Consider the following 24,686-nt stretch of genomic DNA (forward strand, 5'->3'; position numbering starts at 1 on the left):
ACTTGTTGGGTCTTTCCCAAAAAGACTCATGGCTGTATTCGATCAAAAGGGTGCTTCTACTAAATACTGAGCAAAGGGTCTGAATACTTAGGACCATGTGATATTTCAGTTTTTCTTTTTTAATAAATCTGCAAAAATGTCAACAATTCTGTGTTTTTCTGTCAATATGGGGTGCTGTGTGTACATTAATGAGGAAAAAAATTTACTTAAATGATTTTAGCAAATGGCTGCAATATAACAAAGAGTGAAAAATTTAAGGGGGTCTGAATACTTTCCGTACCCACTGTATATATATATATATATCTACATACATACAAGTTTGGTGTCAGTCCCATTTTATTTAAAAGAAATTAATACTTTTATTCAGCAAGGATGCATTCAATTGATCAGAAGTGACAGTACAGACAAAATATGTATATTTCAAGCAAATGTAGTTCTTTTGAACTCTCTATTTATAAAGGAATACTGAAAAAAGCGTTACAGTTTCCACAAAAATAGTAAGCAGCACAACTGTTTTCAACAATAATAATTTGAACACAAAATTATCATATTAAAATAATTTCAGAGAGATCATATGACACTGAAGATTGTTGTAATGACTGCTGAAAATTCAACTTTCTAAATAACTAAATAAATTACATTTTAAAATAAATTTATTCTCTCTCTCTCATATATATATATATATATATATATATATATATATATACACACACAAATCTATTTATCTATCTATACATATAGGGCGGGCTTTTTTCAGTGCAGTGAATAAAGATGAGAACTTTTTTTAGTTTTAGTTTAATGTGTTTTAGTTTTGTCACTATCAGAATCTGTCACTGTTATAGTAATCATGTTATTTAGGATCAGTAAATGTCTTTAATATTAAAGAGCACATGAGAGGCGGGTGGTAGAGCAATGAGGTTAAAAGCTGTACGCCACGACCTCGCTTGGCCTTAAACCAAATTTAATTAGCCATACATTTAGTGATGTGAATAAGCTTTTCATATAAAAACCTGGCATGCTGAAGTCAAGCCAGCTTTGGATAGCTATAGCCTAGATTACAGTCATTATTAATTTAGTGGTCTATGATTTATGCTCATTTTGTCATCTAATATGCCTAAAATTCTGGGCTTTCCGAACAGTCATAATCTAATGGGTACTTGTGTTTCCTAATAAAAACTTTAATCATGTGGAGCAATTTCTGTTAAAATAATAGACTGTAAGTTCTATTAGATGGCTCAAAACTGAGCTGACTGAATACATGAGCATTTGTTGACTCTGTTCACCCACTCACCTGATTTGAGCTCATATCAGTAACTGATGATCAGGCCTGTAATTATGACCTCATAATTCCTATTCATCCAGACAGACAAAAGATGTTAATAAGTAGCTTCTTCAAAACACAATGTATCCCATTCATAGGTATTCTTTGATGGAATTCAGTACAGTAATTATTCAAAACAACACCAGGCCTCTAAAATGAGGGGGTCAACCTGCCTTATGAAAAATTAATCTCAGAGTGATGCAATTCAAGTGTAAGAGTAGTATCCGGCTAGATAAAGTCTGTTTCTGAGGCATATGTATATATTTGTGACTAAAAAATCAACTGTCTTGACTAATTGTGTCTAATAAATAGTCTAATTCTGTCACATTCGTATTGTTAAATAAAAACATGGTATATGGAAGAGTTAGTTCCTGTTAACCCTAATTTGATTGTACAAGCGTTCTAATAGTACTGATGTTTTGTATAACTTCAATTCTATGTGTATAACTCAAATTCTACAAAACATATAATACTCAGCGCCACGACAAAAAAAAAAACATATTTTACCTGAGCTGTGAATGTGAGTACGTTGAAGCTGTCCTCCTCGCTGGCTGCAAACGATTGCGAACGACCAACATAACACGAGTCACGACCAGTATGATTCACGAACAAATGACTCTTATGAACTGTGTCTTTTGGAATCAAAAAGCATAGTTCTAAAAGTAACTTTTGAATCAGTCTTTAGAGCATGATAAGAAAGATAATTTATTCTAAGAAGCAAAATTGACTAAATAAATCGGAATCGAATCGAGAGGATTTTCCACTCCTACCAACAATACTGACTGCTCTAGTTATATACTTAAATTCTGTTAAATAAAAAGTACAATAACAAGAAAAAACGTTTTATTTTTAAAATGTGAGTGTCTTTAGTAATTTGGGGGGAAATATACAAATATTCTTGATATTGGGGAGTATATAGACTTGCTAAAATGCATTTGTGTCTAGGACCATTGCTAACCTTTACCAGAATTTTTTTTTCCCACACAAAGCTTAACATTCCCATCAGTTTTTTCACCTGAGCTGTTTCAGCAAAGAGAGAACTATAAACCAGTTTAATCATGAGTAGCATTCCACATTACCAACGCCAAAAGAAGAAGTACAGCCTTGAAATACAAGTAAAAATACAATTGTTCAAAGTGCAAAGACAAAGGGTTGAGGTGTCAGAGGAACAACAGTTAATATATAAACAATAGACTGAGATAAAACAGAACACTGGTTTGTGATGTGGGCAAGACGGAAAGTTCCACCTATTGTTCTCCTCCCTTGCATTCATTGTAAAGGCTCACAAGTCTTAGAAAGCACTATGACTGACTAAAGATTTGATCAGGGGCTTTTTTGCTTGCGATTCTGTGAGGGTGTTGTGGGTGTTCCAGTTTTACTGTGCTCTGCCCGCTGCTGTCTGGCTTGTAGCTCCTTTACCTCAGCCAGAACCTCTCTAGCTTCTCGCCAGGAGGAAATGGCCTCTTGTAAGAGCCGCTCAGCAGCTGCCCTCCTGCTGTCCCAGTCCAAAGCTTCACTGAGAGGAGAATCAGTACCCTTCATGCTTCTGAAATGGGGCGAGTAAGAGTTTCGAAAAAAAGCGGGGTCTGTAGACTTCATTTGGGGCGAGTTTGAGCCAGTGGACAGAGGCGAGTCTGAACCTTTAATGTGGGTCAGATCAATGCATTTTGTATGGGGTGAACTTGATTCTTTTGAATCGGGTGAGTCAATGCTCTTCGAACGAAGTGCACTCTTGGAATGAGGGGATTTGGATGACTTAAAACGGGGCGAGTCCTTTGACTTCACATGTGGCGAGTCTTTCCCTTTGGAACCAGGTGAATCTTTCACCCTTACTGAGGGTGAGTCTGTGCCTTTGCTGTGGGGTGAGCTATGTGAGCTTGAGCCCTTGGAGTGCGGTGAATCAGAGCCCTTGAGGTGGCGGAGACGGGGGGAGTCAATGCCTCTTAAGTGGGGATAAGATCCCATCCTTCCCCGATGGAGTTCCTGTTCCTGAATTTCCGCTAGCAGCTCTTGAGTCCTCTGCAGCCGCTGGCTGATTAGCTCCTGCAGGTGGCCGGTGGGACTCTGGGCCAGTGTTGCCTGGACCCCATTCTTCTTGTTTGGTTTTCTCTCTCCTCGGGACAGAGCGCCATCCATGGAAGCACATCGGTTACGGCCCTGAGCTAACTTCTTCTCGTTTTGAGGTGTGTGAGGCTGGTTTTCATGGCTCCAGGAGAACTCGCTCCTGCGTGGCAAGCTGCTGGTTTTTACCTTGCTGTCTGTTATAGAGGCCGGCGGCCTGGATGCATCAGTGCCAGCACGTCGACGGCCGGGAGCCAGTTTATCCTGGCTGACCTGATGGTCCTTCAACCACCCATCCTGATCATCATCCAGCATACCAGCATCCTCCTCATTCACCAAGTCCAGTGTCAGCATTCCATCAGAGGAAGCAGAGGCCTAAAACAAGAAAGCATGAACCACAATTTTTTTCTATTAAAGAGGCACTCACTTTTATTTACTCACTTTTATTTGTTTTTCTAGCAGATATGCCTGATTTATAACAGATTCATTTTAAAAAGGTGTTAAAAATATTAAACCAAATGTATGTACATGTAGGTTTGGGGTCAGTAAGATGTTTTACATGTTTTTTTAAGTCAGAAAGGCTGCATTTATTTGATCAAAAATACAGTAAATGGCAATATTGTTAAATAATATTACAATTTAAAAGAACTGTTCTCTATTTTAATATATTTTAAAAATTAAAGGTGCAGTAGGAGATCTTGGAAAATGCTAACTTTAGCCTGATAGCACTGAAAGCGAATGTCCCACCCTCCCTGCAATCGCAGTCCAAAGCCACGCCCCCTGAACGCATATACGCTTGTCGCTCACAGACCAGAATACCAGAGACAACATTACTACAATAGGCTACATCAGCGGTTCCCAATTCCAGTCGTGACGTGTGTGTGAGTGTGATGTGCGTGAAGACGCTGCGCAGCGCAAATCCGTGAATGAATGTTCTGAAGTGAAGTAAACTTCAACGGATTTCCCTTGCTCAGAGAGAAGGGAGCAATGAACACTGTGTAGGGATCATATCAATCGGAGCACAGTTCATGCACGTAGCTCACTTCTAACGAGCTGGTTATCCGAATCGGGTGTTAACTAAGCAAGACATGCAAAATATGCAGAGTTGGGGGGCGCGAGGACAGGAATTGACAACCGCTGGGCTACATCATATGTCATTCACCGGTGAGAAAAATGTAAAAGTACTACAATACCAGGAAGGAAGATCGGGTTGTTGATGTTTGTCTGCCATTCTCGCTCTGTCTGCACAGCATGCGTGAACACGCTGATGACGTATCCTGTCTGCGCGAACAGGGTGTGCAGAGGTATGCTAATACATAACTTGACAGGCAGGTAGGAAAGCCAATTAAAAAGCCCAGACCGAGCGCTTTGATTGGACAAACATTTCTTGGTCCTACGCCTTCCACAGAATATATAAATACAGATAAATACATTTAGAACACTTAACTTAATGATTGCTATAGTGATATGAAGAGACTTTCAACCAGCATAACAAAAAAAAATTCTGAAGACAATCACCTATTGCACCTTTAAATTTATTCCTGTGATCAAAGCTGAATTTTCAGCAGCCATTACTCTAGTCTTCCATGTCACATGATCCTTCAAAAATCATTGATGATTTGGTGCTCAAGAAACAATTCATATTATTATCAATGTTGAAAACGGTTGTGCTTCTTAATGTTTTTGTGGAACGCATGGTGCATTTTTGTCAGGATTCTTTGATGAATAGAAAAATCTGAAGAACAGAATTTATTTGTAATAGAAATAATTTGTAAAACTATTAAAAAGTCTTTACGTATCTTACTTTATCTTTGCTCTTTGAATGCTGAATAAAAGTATTAATTATTTTTAAAACATCTTACTTACCCCAAACCTTTGAACAGTGGAGTACATTAAAAAAAGGATTCATTGATTAATAAAAAGTTCAGAGCTGCAATTATTTGAAATAAAACATTTCTAAAATAGAAAGTAAGTCTTTACTGTATGTTTTGATCAGATTAATGCATCCTTGCAGAATAAAGACAACTAATAAAGAAAACTGATTTCTTAAATAAATAAATAAATCTTATCGACCCCAAAACTTTTATTTGGGGTCATTAAATTTTTGACCATTTAGATGGAAAACGACAGATAAATTAAATAACAGAATCCCAGTCAAAGAGACACAACTGAAAGGTAAACATTCATATTATGTGTAAAACTTGTTAAATGAGGAAAAATACATTTAAATAGTTAGGTTTCAGTAAAGTTTTCTGGACTATCTGTTATGCATAGCTGCATAAATAGCTAAATAGCTGCATGTAAGTTTCATCACTACTGTGCAAACAACCACCTAGTGCCATGAAGTCAGTACATTTCCACTGGCGCACACCAGTATAAACAGACAAACAACAACAGTCATCTGAATCATAGTCTAAACAAGAATGCCACCCACCACAGCCATGAGATGACCCCGCGTGGGCAAACGGCGCCCAAGTGGGATCTTGGCCCGATCGCGAGTAGGGTGAGCCAGAAGACTCTCCTCCTCAATCGTGACCTGCAGAAACAAAACAAAACTGGAGCTGAGATCATTTTTACTATATTAACAGTCATTTTCAGCAGCCTTATATGGTTTCTAATTTACACAACACAAAAGGCCTATATGACATAATGTGTTAATTAGTCTCACATTCATCTCAGTTTAATCCAGCAGTTGTTGGTGTGAAAATGAATTTGCAGATTTATAAATAGAAAGTGCTATATGCAGATGATGTTAAATTCACAAAAGTGGGTTTCTGCTATATGAAATGCAGTGATTTTACAAGTGAAAACAAGACTGTAAAATCCTTTCCTACATATAAAGTTGTTGTTATCAGTTTCTTTCTATAAGATACAAGAAAGCTCATTTTAATTTTTGTGGCTAGAGTAATAAAAAAGGCTTTGAAAAGAAGTCTTTCTTATGCTCAAGGCTGCATTTGAAAAAAAAATACAATAAAAAAGTAATACTGTGAAATATTATAATTAAAGAAAAAACGTTTTCTATTTTAATATATTTTAAAATGTAATTTATTCCTGTGATGCAAAGCTGAATTTTCAGCAGTCATTACTCCAGTTTTCAGTGCCAAACAATCCATGAGAATTATACTCTAATATGCTTATTTGGTGCTCAAGAAACATTTCTTACTATTATCAATGTTAAAAAACAGTTATTTTTTGATAAATAGAAAGTTCAAAAGAACAGCATTTTTTAAATCGATTTTTTTTTTTAAATGTTCCTGTCACTCAGTGGTAGAGCATTGTGTTAGCAGTGCAAAAGGTTGTGGGTTCGATTCCTAGGGAACACACATACTGGTAAAAAATGTATAGCCTGAATGCACTGTAAGTCGCTTTGGATAAAAGCATCTGCTAAATGCATAAATTATTATTATTTAATTAAATAAAAAATCTTACTGACCCCAAACTTTATATATTGTATCAATTACATATATTTTAATATAATATTTCACACAGTCATGTGTACAATAACAATATACAATATAATAATATTGTATAAAATATAATAATATTGATGGTTTAACAGTGCTTAGCTGAAATGTTTTTCATTAGTATGTAAAAAAAAGTAGTAAATATTTTCCACATTTATTGCTTTTGTAAAATAATTAAATTTCCAGTATCCTAAAAGTTCAAAACACAAATAATGACAGGAAGATAGAAAAATCAAACAGGAAGTGGAAGAGGGTTAGCACTAGAATATAAAAGAGAAAGAAATATATACAGAAAGAGACTGACTAATGAGAAGACAGTGTGGGAAGAGACTGCAGGAGTGGAAAGCTAAAATATAGGTGGGAAGATGAGCATTAAACAGCAAGGAATAAATAAAGAATATATGAAATGTCTGTACTCACCTCGTCCAGCACACGATTCTTAGCTCTGGTAATAGCATTATTTAAAACATTGATCCAAGATTCCTTCTCCTCTGGACTGACGGCGAGAAATACAAGATTGGGGCCCTAATGGAGTAAAAAATATATTAAAATATAAACTATCAAAGATTTTTAAATAAATGATGGTGTTATTTTGAATTTCCAAACATGCATTTTTAGGGTCTTTGGAAAGAACAAATACAAACAAATTTTCCTTGATCTTTTCATTAAGGAATCAGTTGCTCATTGCAAAATCTTCATGTTTTTGAAGTTATGATCTCTTTTAAAATTTCATCAAAAAGACTCTTCTTCTTTTTTTTTTTTACTGTGCAATAAATTAAGAAACTGGTTAAAATCAGACTTCACAAAAGTAAAAGAGGCACAAATTGAATTGTACCCTATTTTTTAAACCATAACATCATAATGTTTTGTTCTGACCTTGTTTCCAGTGTGTTGGCATCGGAGCAGGGTAAATTTACTGTGGTTCTTCTTGCTATGGCTCTTGGCCTTTCGCAGTTCCTCCGAGCGCTCATACTGTGCCAGGTCAAACACTTCATGAGTCTTCCCATCATTCTTCATCTGGACACAAGGACAGCAGCATCAGCACACAGACACAAGCCATCACCAGGCCTGAAGCTAGAAACAATTGCTATCATTAATTGAAATTATCAGCAGTGCTTTCCCAGGCCAACTGTGCAGACCACAGTGAATCATGATGGAACATATTGATTTTAGCTCCAAGGACAGCAATAATTAATGTTCAACAGAACACTGCTGTGAGATCATTGAAGGCTCAATCCATGCTGACAGAACACTAAATCACAAATCACAATAAACATTTATTTTACATAAAGTAACAAAACATCGGTACCCTTATCTAAAGGGATCGTTCACCCAAAAATGATAATTGAGTCATGGTACTCTCGTGAACACGTGTTGAACACTGAAACGGAAATGAAGAAATTGTTGAATAAAGTCTTTATTTTTGTTTTCTTTGCGCACAAAAAGGTCTCATAGCTTCATAACATTAAGGTTGAATCACTGATGTCACATGGACTTTTAATGATGTCCTTACTACGTTTCTGGGCCTTGAATGTGCTAGTTCCATTGCCATCTATGCAGAGTCAGAAAGCTCTCGGATTTCATCAAAAATATCTTAATTTGTGTTCCAAAGATGAACAAAGGTCTTATGGGTTTGGAGCGACATGAGGGTGAGTAATTAATGACAGAATTTTCATTTTTGGGTGAACTATCCCTTTAAGGTTATATGAACAATACATAGAACAAGTACAGCTAAATATATTTTGTATATTAAATTGGTCATATGTTTCTGTGGGCAACAATAACAACAACAAAGCAACCGAAAGTATGTTTAACTGTTCAATTCTAAAGTTAATTACCTGTCTATGGATGGAAATCAGTTTCTACCTCAGAGTAAAAAAATACTTTAGTTGACTTTATTTTTCAAAATTGCTAATTTATTTTTAACAATTACAACTATACATCACAATGGCAACTTTATTGCTCATAACCGCTCATTTTTTAATTTATGTCTTTAGGCCGTATTAATTTGTTAAAAAATACAGTAATATTGTGTAATATTATTACAATTTAAAATAACTGTTTTCTATTTAAATATATTTTAAAATGTAATTTATTAATGGATAGAAATGTTAAAAGAACAGCATTTATTTGAAATTGAAATTAGAAACATTATAAATGTTTTTGCTGTCATTTTGATGTGTCCTTGCTAAATAAAAGTATTAATTTCTCACTGACCACAATTTCTGAATGTGTATCTCAGTGACATTATATCACTCAATGTGAATTTATTATTTGAAAATGATGAGGTGAGAGTACATTCTTTTTCTGACAATGCTTACACAATGAAACCTCAAGAACAGCACAAACCTCACACACATATAACCAAGCCTAGCTCAGAATAAATTCTCTCTTCATGCCAAATAGTACAAAATGAATAGAACTGTGACTGGTGTTCTTTTTCATCAGAAATCAAGACAGATGTTCCAAACGGATTTCAGTTAGTCCAGCTCCTCCTCTAATTATTCAACCAGTGACCCATCTGTGAAAATGCCTCATTTTAAGACAGGTCAGTCCTCATTATAGCTGACTGTGGTGGAAAAGTGGTAAATTTCACCGAACCTGAGGGAGGAAAAACCCACAGTGGGACTTTAAATCCCAAAGAGACACAATGAGGGTCACAAGGGTTTCTGCTGAGACGAACACAAAAACTCAATGCTAGAGGTATTAACATGCACTATGTGATGTCACACGGAGCAAAAAAGATAAACAGAGACATTTTGGGTCAGAGTTCTGCATGGTTCCCAAGCATTCACCATAGCAACAGAAATACGCAACAAATGAATCTGGTGTCAGTGAGCTTGAGATTAAAGTACAAAGATCAAAGTGATCCGTGATCATAGAGCAGGCACAAGCAAACTGGCCTGTTCATAACATCTCTAGTTAATATGACTCTGCAATATCATATTCTGCTTTAAATGTGGTCGTGTTTAGAAAACCACCGGTTTTAAAATAAAGAGTTAAATGTAGGTAACATCCTCCTTATGGCACATATGGCCAAAGGTAATCTGTGTAACCGTATGCCTCCAGATGGCCTCCTGGGGTCACACATTTAAATGTGAGTGAGCGCACACTCTGAGAAAGAGCGTACTAGTGATGCTAATATGGGGCAAAAGACCCCTGGAGGAAAAGAGCCTGGCCTCTCTTCACCACATCAATATTTCACTCCCCCACTGTTGGCACAGCACGTTCCCGGCAGGGGGCCATCCTGATCTCTGGATTAACCACCTCCAAAAATAACCCACTAACCGACCATCTTCATTCTGACAGAGGTAACTCCATCAACAACTAGATGTAAGGACTAAAAACGCAGGCATCGTATAGAGTACTCCTATGAATATTACATTCTCTTGATGCTTTTTTCCCTGAAATTCCCAAGGATTTCAGAAGAGAGATGGTTTTCGAGGCATTGTGAACTGGTATTTTATTAAGCCATACAACCATACAACTGTTTCAGGATGTATGGAGACTACAGTGTAGTAAACATGAAGTGAACACTGACATTACTTGCCTAGTTTTACTTCTACGACCAGGCAGGAATTAAAGGTGGAAATAGATTTGCAGAGTCCCCTCGAATCACGTGTTCAGAGTGTTCTGTAATCTGGTTGACTGCATTATTTTGAGGTCAACCAATTTTCCTAAAATAGACATAATTAAAATAAACACCATATAGGTAAACCTAAAAGCGTTTGCCCTGCCAAATGGATGTGAGCGAGTGTTCAAATATCAGAATAAACAAAGATGATTAGACTGACAAGTGACACCTCATTTATTTGACATAAAAGAAAGATAAATACTTATATCAATCTAATATATGTATATGAATGTATATATTATATATATATATATATATTAAACCTTATTAAATTAACAACAATAACATTCTTATTTGTAGATATACAGTATAATAATATATGCATATTATTTTATATAGGCCTATATATAGAGAGTAAATAATAATATACATTAAATATACAAATACACACACACACACACACACACACATATAACAAGAACAAATGTGAAACCTCATGAAACCTCACTTAATTTATTATTAAAAATGTAAATGATTTTCAATTTTCTGATGTAAAAATGTTAATAAAAAAACATGTTAATGCTATAAATTTTCTGAACTAATGTAATGATAGTATTACTATACTACTACTAATAGTACTACTAATAAAATTATTATTCAAATTTTAAGGAATATTTATCAGAAAAAATATTTACCAGAATTTAGCAGAAAAATGTAAATACACAACACAGTATTTACAAAATGAAATAAATAAAATAATAATAAATATTTTTTTTTATAAAATCAGTCAATTAGAGATGCTTTTAATTATTATAATTTAATGAAACCATTAAAGTGGAATTCAGAAAATTAATGGAAAACACAGAATTTGGTGAAAATAAAACTGAATTTGAGAAAAAAAAATTCATAGGGTCATAAAAATTTAATTTTTGTTAAACTTTTAATAAATTGCAGTTAAATTGTGTACATTTCAATTAATTAGTAATTAAGTAATTATTTCAATTAATTAGACATGCTCTTTGATTAATAACATTTAATTTAACCATTAAAACAGAGTCTAGAAAAATTCAAACAGTATCCAGAAAAATGAAAATGAAAAAAAAAAAAAGATTTTGGACAGAAATCAAATGGAATTTGGGAACTAAAATGGATTTCAAAGGGCTCTAACACAGTAAAAAAAAAATCCCTATTGTTGAGCACTGCAGTGTTTTGAATATATGATGTTTTGAGCAATACTGACATATTTACAGATTTCTGTGAACACTGTTTATGGGTAAATCCTCAGTACATGTTTACATATGATCCATTTGCACAAGATGCACTCGCAGCCATGACTGATCAGCCTGAATACAGTGAATACTAGACTAGAGCATCAATTATTTACACCAGATAACCATTAAAACAGAGTCTAGAAAAATTCAAACAGTATCCAGAAAAATGAAAATGAAAAAAAAAAAAGATTTTGGACAGAAATCAAATGGAATTTGGGAACTAAAATGGATTTCAAAGGGCTCTAACACAGTAAAAAAAAAATCCCTATTGTTGAGCACTGCAGTGTTTTGAATATATGATGTTTTGAGCAATACTGACATATTTACAGATTTCTGTGAACACTGTTTATGGGTAAATCCTCAGTACATGTTTACATATGATCCATTTGCACAAGATGCACTCGCAGCCATGACTGATCAGCCTGAATACAGTGAATACTAGACTAGAGCATCAATTATTTACACCAGATATATAGAGAGAGCTTGAAAAGAAGCACTAGTAATTATTTCAATTAATTAGACATGCTCTTTGATTAATAACATTTAATTTAACCATTAAAACAGAGTCTAGAAAAATTCAAACAGTATCCAGAAAAATGAAAATGAAAAAAAAAAAAAGATTTTGGACAGAAATCAAATGGAATTTGGGAACTAAAAAGGATTTCAAAGGGGTCTAACACAGTAAAAAAAAAATCCCTATTGTTGAGCACTGCAGTGTTTTGAATATATGATGTTTTGAGCAATACTGACATATTTACAGATTTCTGTGAACACTGTTTATGGGTAAATCCTCAGTACATGTTTACATATGATCCATTTGCACAAGATGCACTCGCAGCCATGACTGATCAGCCTGAATACAGTGAATACTAGACTAGAGCATCAACAGAGTCTAGAAGATATATAGAGAGAGCTTGAAAAGAAGCACTTTGAACACAGTTATAGATGCTCAGCTGTCTACATGTATAAACTTCAAATGATTCCCTTGGGAGTCAGGAAGGATCGCAGCCTTTACGACTCGTGTTGCATGAGATGCGCTTCACTATGCTATATGAGTGAGATCAATTGAAGAGTTCTGTCAAGTGACATCATTCTGGCAAGAACAGGTCTACCTTGAGCACTGAAGGAAAGTCAAGTGCAGCGGTGCATAACGTTATCAGTACTATAGACAGCCACGGCAAACAATACACACAGCCTAAAGGCAGCGATCACCAGAGGACAGACCTGTAGCGCACATACTCAGACTGATGCAACCTGCTGACATTGTGTTCTGATATTATAAAAATAACCTTGCTTGCCTGACCAGTGGAAGAATTCACAGGACTGGAAGTAGGTACACAGAATGCTAATAATCTGGTCTGTGGCTCCTTTTACAACTTTAATTTCACTGAATAACTGAGGTATCTTGTGAAAATATGATGTCATGGATGCCAAATCCAAATATTTTGGGAATTCAAGAAGTGTTGACAGTGGAGAATGAGAGATTTAAGACTCAATTGCTATGAGCAAAGAATGTATATCAAAATAAAACTAAAGAAATAATTCACCCAAAAATGAAATTTTGAAATATACTCCAAGAATTTGTTTGTTCATTGGAACTCCAGTCCATCAATTAACATCTTGAGAAGCGAAAAATCTCTATGTTTGTAAGATTGTATGGGTTTAGATGGTTTTGGGTTTGGTTTTGGGACATTTTGGGTTTAGATGGTTGCTTCCGACTATCGATAATATTGTTTTCTCATTTTAATTGGTAGAGACGTGTGCACAGAGAAGACATTAATTGATGGACTGGAATCGTGTTGATTATTTTGATTTTTTTATCAGCTGTTTGTACTTTCATTCTGACGGCACCCATTCACTGATGAGGATTCATTGGTGAGCAAGTGATGTAATGCTACATTTCTCTGTTTCATTGAAAAAACAAACTCATCTACATCTTAAAATTATGTATGTATTTATGGGTTTTTTTGAGGGGGGGGGGCTATTCCTCTAATCATTTATCAGATCAATTAGTGATATATTCAGATATTAAAACACATTAAAACATTAAAACATTTTAACTTTTATTTTCCCGTAATGCTCTGTTTCATTGAAAAAACAAACTCATCTACATCTTAAAGTTATGTATGTATTTATGGGTTTTTTTGAGGGGGGGGGGGCTATTCCTCTAATCATTTATCAGATCAATTAGTGATATATTCAGATATTAAAACACATTAAAACATTAAAACATTTTAACTTTTATTTTCCCGTAATACTTTATATTTAAAATCTATACAAAACCATAACAGTGAACTCTAGGTGACAACTGCATCAGTGTCAGCAGGTCCAGTTTATGTTTGTGTGGTTTGCCTCCACCTGCATTTTCTGTGTGCGCTTGATTCCACAAGTAAATCAACGTCTTTTTAAAGTATGGATTCTTCTTTGATTCATTATTTCCAAGTTCATTTCTAAAAACAGATTAACAAAAAGAAAGAATAGTGAAAGTATGGTGATGATCTTGATTTTAAGCCAAACAAAATATGACCCAATAACAATAACAACTAAAGATCTTTTTTAGAGTTGCATTAATATTCCTGTTCATGGCAAACTTTAAAAAGCTTATCTGTTTCTTATTTGTGCCACTAACAGGGCATAAATTACAGCAACCCTTGATTTAGATGTTGTATGTGGTTTGTTTACATGGGACTGGATTCAGAGTCCTGAGCATCCCCAGTGAGCGAGAGAGGTGCAGCTGGCTCTTGAATCTTTTAATGTAAATAACAATGTCATCCAAAAAAAAACAGCAGCTGTGTGAATGAGGGATGTGCAACTGCCTTCTCAACTCTTAAATCCATTTATATCACTTTAATGAGAAAAACAAGGGCATCGCTGTATAGTTTTCCATGATGATATGCTGTTAAGTGATGACTCTGTGAAACTGATGAAGGCCTGCAGGCAGTGACAGAAACAAGCTGCTACACTTCCATGAAAATTAAAACCATCCCTCTACACATGCTTCAAGTGAGCAAATGATTCAATTGTAAAGATTTGTTGCTCCTATAATGAACCGGAAATTGAATTCAACTGAATATCTGTAAGCAACTTCCAGAACCTTCAGGGATCTTTGGTACAGGCACAAAATCCACGACACAAGCACAGGTTCACATGCTGCTTGTTGTTTCAGGCCACAGTTCAGTTTCAATTTCCAGTGTTTATATAATACGCTTTAGAAAATTATAGCTTGTCAAAGGGATTACTTTGATGTTGCAAAAGTATGTCTTTTATATCAAGGGCAGGAGGTTTTGGCAAACATTCATTATTAACATTCATAACTCACTACATAATCACTATATAGTAGTTGACATGGTATACTTTTGGAAATTTGACATGTCTGCATTGTTTTGATCATTTTGAGCATGAAGTCATTAAAATCTTAATAACTCACCTCTTTTTCAAAGATGTACAGATGATCTCCTTTAAGCATCACAAAGCGGTTTCGCCATATTTCCCTAAATATTCCTTTGCCACTGAACCTGCGGATCCAGCCTACTTTGTCTGGTTGGGATGATGGCTGGTTGGCATCCTGAAGACCCTGAGTGTGTCAACAATGACCCGGTTAGTGTGTCGCCTGTCTTACATAATAGCATTCGAGTTCAAACAGATCTCTGTCGCACTGCACTGTGCTAAGCCTTCATAACATTTATTCAGTATCTGTGATTCGTACTTATTTTTTTAACTAGTAAGTCTTCCAATAGTGACTGGCATCTTTTTCACTAGTATTTTAACTAGTAAATCCCAGTATGTCTCTTCAAACAGTTTTCAAGCATTTTTACTAGTTACTAGATCCAGTTTTTCAGTAGCAATTAATTACATACTAGTGAATATAAATTATTTTGATGTTTTTATCAGCTGTTTGGACTTTCATTCTGACGGCACCCATTCACTGATGAGGATTCATTGGTGAGCAAGTGATGTAATGCTACATTTCTCTGTTTCATTGAAAAAACAAACTCATCTACATCTTAAAATTATGTATGTATTTATGGGTTTTTTTGAGGGGGGGGGGCTATTCCTCTAATCATTTATCAGATCAATTAGTGATATATTCAGATATTAAAACACATTAAAACATTAAAACATTTTAACTTTTATTTTCCCGTAATGCTTTATATTTAAAATCTATACAAAACCATAACAGTGAACTCTAGGTGACAACTGCATCAGTGTCAGCAGGTCCAGTTTATGTTTGTGTGGTTTGCCTCCACCTGCATTTTCTGTGTGCGCTTGATTCCACAAGTAAATCAACGTCTTTTTAAAGTATGGATTCTTCTTTGATTCATTATTTCCAAGTTCATTTCTAAAAACAGATTAACAAAAAGAAAGAATAGTGAAAGTATGGTGATGATCTTGATTTTAAGCCAAACAAAATATGACCCAATAACAATAACAACTAAAGATCTTTTTTAGAGTTGCATTAATATTCCTGTTCATGGCAAACTTTAAAAAGCTTATCTGTTTCTTATTTGTGCCACTAACAGGGCATAAATTACAGCAACCCTTGATTTAGATGTTGTATGTGGTTTGTTTACATGGGACTGGATTCAGAGTCCTGAGCATCCCCAGTGAGCGAGAGAGGTGCAGCTGGCTCTTGAATCTTTTAATGTAAATAACAATGTCATCCAAAAAAAAACAGCAGCTGTGTGAATGAGGGATGTGCAACTGCCTTCTCAACTCTTAAATCCACTTATATCACTTTAATGAGAAAAACAAGGGCATCGCTGTATAGTTTTCCATGACTTTAGAAAATTATAGCTTGTCAAAGGGATTACTTTGATGTTGCAAAAGTATGTCTTTTATATCAAGGGCAGGAGGTTTTGGCAAACATTCATTATTAACATTCATAACTCACTACATAATCACTATATAGTAGTTGACATGGTATACTTTTGGAAATTTGACATGTCTGCATTGTTTTGATCATTTTGAGCATGAAGTCATTAAAATCTTAATAACTCACCTCTTTTTCAAAGATGTACAGATGATCTCCTTTAAGCATCACAAAGCGGTTTCGCCATATTTCCCTAAATATTCCTTTGCCACTGAACCTGCGGATCCAGCCTACTTTGTCTGGTTGGGATGATGGCTGGTTGGCATCCTGAAGACCCTGAGTGTGTCAACAATGACCCGGTTAGTGTGTCGCCTGTCTTACATAATAGCATTCGAGTTCAAACAGATCTCTGTCGCACTGCACTGTGCTAAGCCTTCATAACATTTATTCAGTATCTGTGATTCGTACTTATTTTTTTAACTAGTAAGTCTTCCAATAGTGACTGGCATCTTTTTCACTAGTATTTTAACTAGTAAATCCCAGTATGTCTCTTCAAACAGTTTTCAAGCATTTTTACTAGTTACTAGATCCAGTTTTTCAGTAGCAATTAATTACATACTAGTGAATATAAAATGTTTCACTAGTAATAGATTTTAATTGAACAAATTGCTGTCATGTGGCAAGTAAAAAAAAAAATCTATTGTGACTAGTGAAAAATGTAACTTGCAACAACTGGAAATATATATTAGTGTCATAAGAATAGGTAATATTATCTAATAAGTACTAGTAAAGCTGGAATAGATAGTCTATATTAACTATTAAGCGACTACAACTAAGAAATAGACTATTAGTTCCCATGTCTAAATAAATTGAACTCACTATTGGTAGGCCTATAAGCAGGATACTGAAAGTAAATTTACAAATATAGGCAGTAGTTTGTATTGGATTACTTTCTAATAATGAAAAATACTGGGAACAAAAAATTAACACTAGTTCAATTAAAGAAATAAATGTTAATATGGCCTAATATATTGCACCCTAATAAAAGTCAAATTTTCACTACCGTGGTCTAAAATGATTTACTATGAGTTGGTCAATTAAGGGTGTGGCTAATTGAATATTCTGTTAAATAAAATAAAAGATGAGCCAATTACACGAGTGACTACAGCATATAACGAAGAAGTGTAAAAGATATACCGTCTCATTCGGCGATGCATAACAAAGGAGTCATTGTTAAATTAATTTACACATAGCCTATTTGAAAACAGAGTAGTACAAATACTTGCGCTGTATTACATTCAGTCCCTGTTCAATTAAACTATTAAATTAAGAACATTCAAAATCAATATTTTCACATCATAGACTCATTAGTGTATGAAATTCTCACCCTTTTGACCAAATGGCTTTTCTTCATGCTGTTCGCAAAATGTATCTTTCCCGAAGTATATCCCGCGATCTGTCCCGTTTTCTAGAAGAAACAGAGATGGTTTTGTTTATCTTTTGCTGTGAATTCGCCTCGTGCAGGTGCTATGGATGGGATGAGGTGCTGGCTCTCAGTTCATTGTCCATTAATGTCAACAAATTGAAGCTTATTGTGCAGTGTTCCCATTTTCTTACCGAAAACTATTAGAAACATTTTAAAGGAATGTCAGGAGAGAGAAAAAGAAGACCAATGTGCTCAGCTCAGGGTTCAGAGGATAGACAGCGCTGGGAGTGTAAGCACACATTAATATGAGTGATGATAACAGCTCAGCGTCGGCTCAGCTGACGGCCTCCGCCTAGTGTTCTGTCACCACCTGAACCTACTGAAAGCATCACTTCCTCCAGAAAGCTGTAACAAAGAAGGGGAACATATTTGGGTTGTAATGGATGAGTACAGTCAGCACTGTATTTGACAGAGTCAGGTATACACAACCTAGAGTGGTTAACAGAATACATCGACACAACATCATGAATACTTACATATTACCTTTATGGGAGAAGTTACAAACAGAAAGCAAAATGCTCATCCACATATACATTAAAATTACATATTTTGTTTCAGGAAGTTTATAAAAAGTCAAGCGGGTTAACTGTATCTAATGGCTACAGCTTAAAATAGCCACAGCTCTGGTTAAATTAGGTGGAAATAAACTGAAGCTTTATGAATAAATCTAGCTTAAACTAAATTTATTTGGTTGAAAATACTAAGATTCAAACAGAGTTTATATCACACACATATATATTGCATAAATCTCTGTCACTTTTGATAAATTTAAAGGGTTAGTTCACCCAAAAATGAAAATTCTGCAGTAGAGACGAAAATGTGGAATAAAGTCGTTATTTTTGTTTTCTTTGCGCAAAAAAGTATTCTCGTAGCTTCGTAACTTTACAGTTGAACCACTGATGTCACATGGACTACATTGTCGATCATCTTGGTACTTTTCTGGACCTTGAACGTGGTAGTTACCTTGCTGTCTATAGGAGGGTCAGAGAGCCCACATATTTCATCAAAAATATCTTAAATTGTGCTCCGAAGGTTTTACGGGTTTCGAACAACACGAGGGTGAGTAATTAATGACAGAATTTTCATTTTTGGGTGAACTAACCCTTGAATGCATCCTCGTTAACATGAGTATTAATTTGTTTAAAAAATTAAAAAAATTAAAAAATCTTGCGGACCCCAAACTTTTGAGTAGTAGTGTGTACATAAAATATATATTAAATAAGTAATCCAATATCCAATAAAATTAAAATCTCTGAGTGAGACCGCTAATAAACAGGAATCCATATATTCTAGAGTATCAGTGAAACCTCCTGCAGAATAAGAATGAATGACTGAGTTATATAGAATGATGAGTTATTATAAGTCATATGAGTACCACAATTGTATGTTCTTTACATAATGCAATTCTAGGGCTGATGTCACTCTGTAACCGGGATCCTTCTTGAATAAGGCATAAAGGCTTGTGTGCCAGAGGGCAAATGGATAGAGAGAGGTGAGATGGTGAAAAGAGACGACCACGTTGAGAGCATTTTAAGACACTGACCTCTTAGTGTTGAGAATGGCTGTGCCCCCGAGTACGATCCGTACCCCCGGCATTGTGCGGTTCAGGTTGTAAACAGTCAATGCCTCTTCATAAGTGGCCCCGCCAATTATAAAAACAATAATGTCTTGAGGTCTGAAGGGTCGAGACAGAGTGTGAAGGAGTACATTTATATAACTGCAGTCCATGTTTTTCAATCCAAGCAAAAAGTTTCTGTATTGTACATTAAACAGACTATTCAAAACTAATTTAACTGGTAGGATGTTTGAAAACAGCCATTCCATTATTATAGAAATCATACACTTCACCTTTAAAGCAAAATCAAAATGCTCACATTAAATGTCTATAAGTGTGGCCATATCTTTAATGCATGAGTGTGCATGCCAGTCTATTTATGTATCCATGTCACCTGTCTCTCAGAGAACTTGGCCCGAGGTATGGGAACTGGCTGTCCTTCAAACGACCCTTGATCAGCTGATCCAGCGTGTCATGTAGTAGTGGCTGATGCTGTGTGTACACATTCTCAACTCCCTATTCAAATATATAAACAAGTTCTGAGTATGTGACTATGCCAATATGACATATTAAGAAAACACATTGGTAAACAGATGATCTACCTTAAGTCCTTTGAAAAACAGTTTGGTAATGGCCACAGCATCTGTAGGAGTGATGAGGTCACTTCCTCTGACTCGTTTGCCACCATATTCCACCACGGCTTGTACCATCTGCAGCATAGATGTATGCAACGTTGAGCTCACTTTCATTTTTAGTAATAAAATGACTTTGCTTCAGATTCATCTGGATCTGTCATCGTGCTACAAGACAGATCTGATGGCTCTCACCTTGCGGTGTCTTTCTGACAGCCCTTTGCGTTTGAGCTCCTCCATAAGGCTGGGCAGAATACTGCTGCTGTGTTTTTCATAGCGAAGTGCATATAGCATCACCAGCCGCACAGCATCAATTTCAGAAAGCCGAGGGTTCTGCAACAGCCGCCTCACGTTCTGCAGAAAGAGGAATGAGTATATCTTTAACAACGGCGCAAGATCCCATCTTAATATATTGTAGGCAATCACAAGGAACATTGGAGATAGACATTCACTACCGTTCAAAAGCTTGGGGTTGGTAAGATTTTTTAAAATGTTTTTGAAAGAACTTACTTATATTTATTTGACAGTAATATTATGAAATATTATTAAAATGTAATATAATTGTTTATTTTTTAAATATATTTCCAAATTAATTAAAATTATTAATGAAATGATTAAATGTAATTTAAACCTTAATGATTGCGAAACTGAATTTTCAGCAGCCATTACTCCAGTCACATGATCTTTCATCATGAACATGCTGATCTGCTCCCTCAAGAAACATATTATTATCATCAGTGTCTGCACTCTGACCTGTTGTGCACTGGAGTGGTCATTCTGGCAGGCCAGCTCCTGCTCCACCTCTGACACTTCCATCAGCTGTCTTTCACTGACCAGGCGAGACAGCTCCCCAACCACGGTTACGTGTTTTGAGACTGTGCCTGACATTTTCTTAAACTGCGGGTAATTATCCACAAATGCCTACAAAAGGGCCAGAAAATGGTGATTAAATACAGAACTGGATAATGCAATAATAAAAGTTCTGGAACAGGTGTCTTCATGGTTCACTCCTCATATAAGATGTGTTACAATGAACAATATTAACTACACTCACCTTCATGTCAGATATGGACTCTAATTTTTGTTTGTCCTTGGGCTTTTTCTTCTGGAAATCCTCCATCAGGTTCTTGATATTTGTTCCAATCTCACCAAAATTCAGGTACAAGTTCTTATTAACAGAAAGAAGAAAAGAAAACAACAACGTCGAGTTTCTATGTTTTAAATTTTTCGAAACCTTTTTCTTTTCATGTTAGACCTCGTTGTGTATTTACAGTACATTGCATGAGCTTATATTTACTTATGGGCGTTTCTTCGGAAATAAAATCGAATTAGTACATAATTGCAGGATGTATTACTCTTTAATGGAATCTGCCTAGCAATGATATTTTGAATGATAAGCTACTCACATTTGCATAAAACTCATCATTATCTGCAGACAAGACCACCTCCCGTAGGTCCTTACTGATTCCAGGCACTCTTGACAGGTCTATGCGGTTGTTATTGAGGCCCAGTAGCTCATGAACCATGGCCTGATACGTCCACTAGAGGAAGCAAATGCATGCACATGTAGAATTTGCTGCAATATCAGCACACTAAATCATTATGTAACGTTTATTTTGCTGCAGTAAGACAACCATTTCAGCAAAAGCAAGCAGAACACACTGTCTCCTGTAAATCTCACAGTAGAGAAAAAGAATAAATGTCCAACACTAAAACATACTGTTTTAGCAGTTTTCTAATATAATCCAGAATAAAACCATGGTCTCCATCTCCCTCTGGTGGCCAGGTCTAAGATTCTGCATGCAGATCTTGTTCTGTAATATGAGACTCAAATGTAACATTACTAAGAGACATTGCTTCTTGCCTGATTAAGAAGGGGAGTTATAGCATCGTCACTTCTGTCTAAAATCAGGAGAAGAGGAGGCACTTCTGTTTTTCGGAAGTCAAACAGTTCATACTCCTTAGTAATGATTTGCTGTGGAAAACAAACAGATCAAAAGTTCATACATTTTTATCTGTTATTATTTTTATCAAAACTTGACATCTATAATTAAATCAAATTACTAATAATGAACATTACAGATTTGTGATATAATTACAAAATAAAGCCTTACTTTGACACTTTCTGCCAGTCTTTTGGACATGTCAGAAGAGAGCTGGTAGCGGATCATGGGGCATTTCTTCAGGGCCAGCAACACTGATGTCAAACCCTGAGTGACACGAGGCAGTACAACGGGCTCCCAACTGCGACCCTATAAACAGAAAAATTCACAATGAGCCTAAAACAGAAAAAAAAGAGCGTCAGATAGTTGTAAAAGAAAGAAATAATTATTCCAAACAGCACTATCAGTTTATAAGATCTTATGATTATCGTAAATGATCTCCACCAGTTTTCTGTTCAGTATCGTAACATAGCCCCCTAGGTATGTGAGGGAAATTCACTGAGTAAGTAAATAGCAGTACACCTGCATTTTCTGCTGCCATAAAGCAACTGAAAAGCAATTTTCACAGGATTTTGCACCTGCACACCAGGCTCACACACTCTGAGGACAGAGGTTTTAAGGGGGGAGCATGAGAAAGAAACAGAAGCCATTAGCCTTGTTAGAAGTCAGTGTGCCACCAGAATGACTTTGAAACTGATATTTCAAGTTGCTTTAATGATTCATACACAGGTTAAACCACACAAAGCAACACAATTCAAGCTCTAAGTTTTCTATAAAAATAGTTAAGCCTCCTCAAATTTAACAAAAGCCTACATTTTCTCTTACCCTGGATACTCCTTGAAGGTTGAGGGAGAAGAGATGAGGGTTCACAGCAATGAAATCTCCATAGAACTCCTAGAATAACACAAAATCTAATTGGTTGACCAGAACATTGTGTAAACACTGATTTTAATTTTTTCCTTTTTTATGAATGGATGGACAGACAGACAGAAGTACTCCAGAGATGTAGAGAAGAACTATGAATTATTTTGAATAAATATTTATATATTAATTATGAAAATGACTTCACCCACCTGCACTTCTGCAACTACTTCCTGTTCATCCGCCTCAGCCAAAGCCTTTATTTCACTCTTACTGATCACGTTACTGAAATCTGCTCAAAATAAGTCCATAAGTTGGTCAAATGTGCATCTTCTGACCACCCTTATTAGCACATATGCAAACTCATATGAATGACAGGTAAACTGATGCAGTGTGTCTTCTGATATATTAGTGGGACTCACAGATGAAGTAAACACTATACTTGGGCCGGTGAAGCTCTTGAATCAGGTGCTCTACATTCTCCTGAAACCAGAGACGTTCATGTATGAATAAATAACTTCAATAATCTTTAGTTTCAATAATCAGTTCAAAACTATATATTCAATAAAAAATGATAAAACTGATAGCAGCTCACCTTGGTTGGCCGAAGAAAGCAGATTGCCTTAAGGTGCTTCATGTTGTCTCGGTTTTGTGAGTCAATGCGCTCAAAAAGATAGACTTCTTTCTGCAGGATCTCAGACTGTGTGTAGACCACACTTACAATACTGGTCTATTAACAGGAAAAGAGAACAAGAAAGCAATGTTTTGATCACTGTTTGTTACTGGTGGCAGATCACAGTCAACACCTGTCTAGTGCCATATTTCAAAAACAAATTAGTTAAATTCATGCATGATTTGGACACATGACATTTAACATGTCGGCAAAATCCATACATTGCACACTAGACTACCAGTGGCTTAAGTACATCTGCGTTTTCTTAACTTTGAAAGCATATAGCCCAACTGTCCTCTAGTTTGAATTCACTTACCGTCTCCTTGTCCATCAGCAGCACCTTCATCCCGGGTCCGCTGCTCTCTATCATTTTGGAAATGTACTGCTTGACAGCAAGAGTCACGTTCATTTTGTCGTTGTATTTAAGTTCAAATTGTCAGTGAGAACGGGTCAAATGATCAGTTCGTTTCAAAGTTGTTTAACGAACGATAAAGGGCTCTTTTCATCAGTAAACTCCAGCATACAAAACACTGTTGACAATGGGAGACAACTCTTCTTTTTCTTCTTTTCTTTTTAATGGCGGTTGGCAAACCCACTTAAAAGGTGCATTTCCGCCACCTACTGGACTGGAGTGTGGAGCATGCCGTTTATTGGTGAAGGCATATAAATAAAAAAAAATCAAATAACCTTTAGTTTGACCAAAGGAGTATTACACAAGGATACAATAATTTAAATACTTCATTATGTGATCTTCACATTCTATTTATTAAACCTATTGCTTTAAAATAATTAATAATTGCATTATAGACTTTATACTGTGCTGGAGCATACTCTAGTATTGTCTTAATTGTTATTCTTTCAATATTCAACAAACTTAACTCTTCTATTAATCGCATTCTTTCTCTTTCATATGCTTCACAATGTAATAGGATATGTTCCACAGTCTCTGGTATACCACAATTATTGCAATTACCTGATTCATGTTTACCAAAAATAAATAATGATTGATTGAGAGTTGTGTGACCAATACGGAGT

General features: G+C 35.6%; 2 protein-coding genes and 1 long non-coding RNA gene across 3 annotated transcripts; 1 reads left to right on the top strand and 2 right to left on the bottom strand.

Annotated features, from left to right (window-relative positions):
* Positions 1-2,189: 2,189 nt before the first annotated feature.
* Positions 2,190-18,053, bottom strand: LOC107593546 (pleckstrin homology domain-containing family O member 1-A-like). The gene is made up of 6 exons (XM_016283311.1): positions 17,889-18,053; positions 16,691-16,837; positions 7,723-7,863; positions 7,267-7,371; positions 5,817-5,918; positions 2,190-3,757 (listed from the first exon to the last, which is right to left on the bottom strand). The coding sequence occupies exons 1-6, from the start codon at positions 17,913-17,915 to the stop codon at positions 2,645-2,647; spliced, it is 1,635 nt and encodes a 544-aa protein (XP_016138797.1). The 5' UTR covers positions 17,916-18,053; the 3' UTR covers positions 2,190-2,644.
* Positions 11,374-18,136, top strand: LOC107593547 (uncharacterized). The gene is made up of 3 exons (XR_001610097.1): positions 11,374-11,383; positions 15,029-15,030; positions 18,059-18,136. It is a non-coding gene; the product is annotated as an uncharacterized lncRNA (long non-coding RNA).
* Positions 18,074-24,220, bottom strand: LOC107593545 (vacuolar protein sorting-associated protein 45-like). Its single transcript, XM_016283310.1, has 15 exons — positions 23,968-24,220; positions 23,574-23,708; positions 23,401-23,461; positions 23,191-23,270; positions 22,943-23,011; positions 22,289-22,426; positions 22,039-22,149; positions 21,581-21,715; positions 21,229-21,342; positions 20,928-21,095; positions 20,370-20,528; positions 20,145-20,252; positions 19,937-20,058; positions 19,531-19,662; positions 18,074-18,332 (listed from the first exon to the last, which is right to left on the bottom strand). Exons 1-15 carry the CDS (start codon positions 24,058-24,060, stop codon positions 18,251-18,253), a joined length of 1,707 nt encoding a protein of 568 aa, XP_016138796.1. The 5' UTR covers positions 24,061-24,220; the 3' UTR covers positions 18,074-18,250.
* Positions 24,221-24,686: the final 466 nt, after the last annotated feature.

Source organism: Sinocyclocheilus grahami, unplaced genomic scaffold, assembly GCF_001515645.1.
Source record: "Sinocyclocheilus grahami isolate Dianchi unplaced genomic scaffold, SAMN03320097.WGS_v1.1 scaffold173.1, whole genome shotgun sequence".
In the NCBI taxonomy this organism is placed as follows: Eukaryota; Metazoa; Chordata; class Actinopteri; order Cypriniformes; family Cyprinidae; genus Sinocyclocheilus; species Sinocyclocheilus grahami.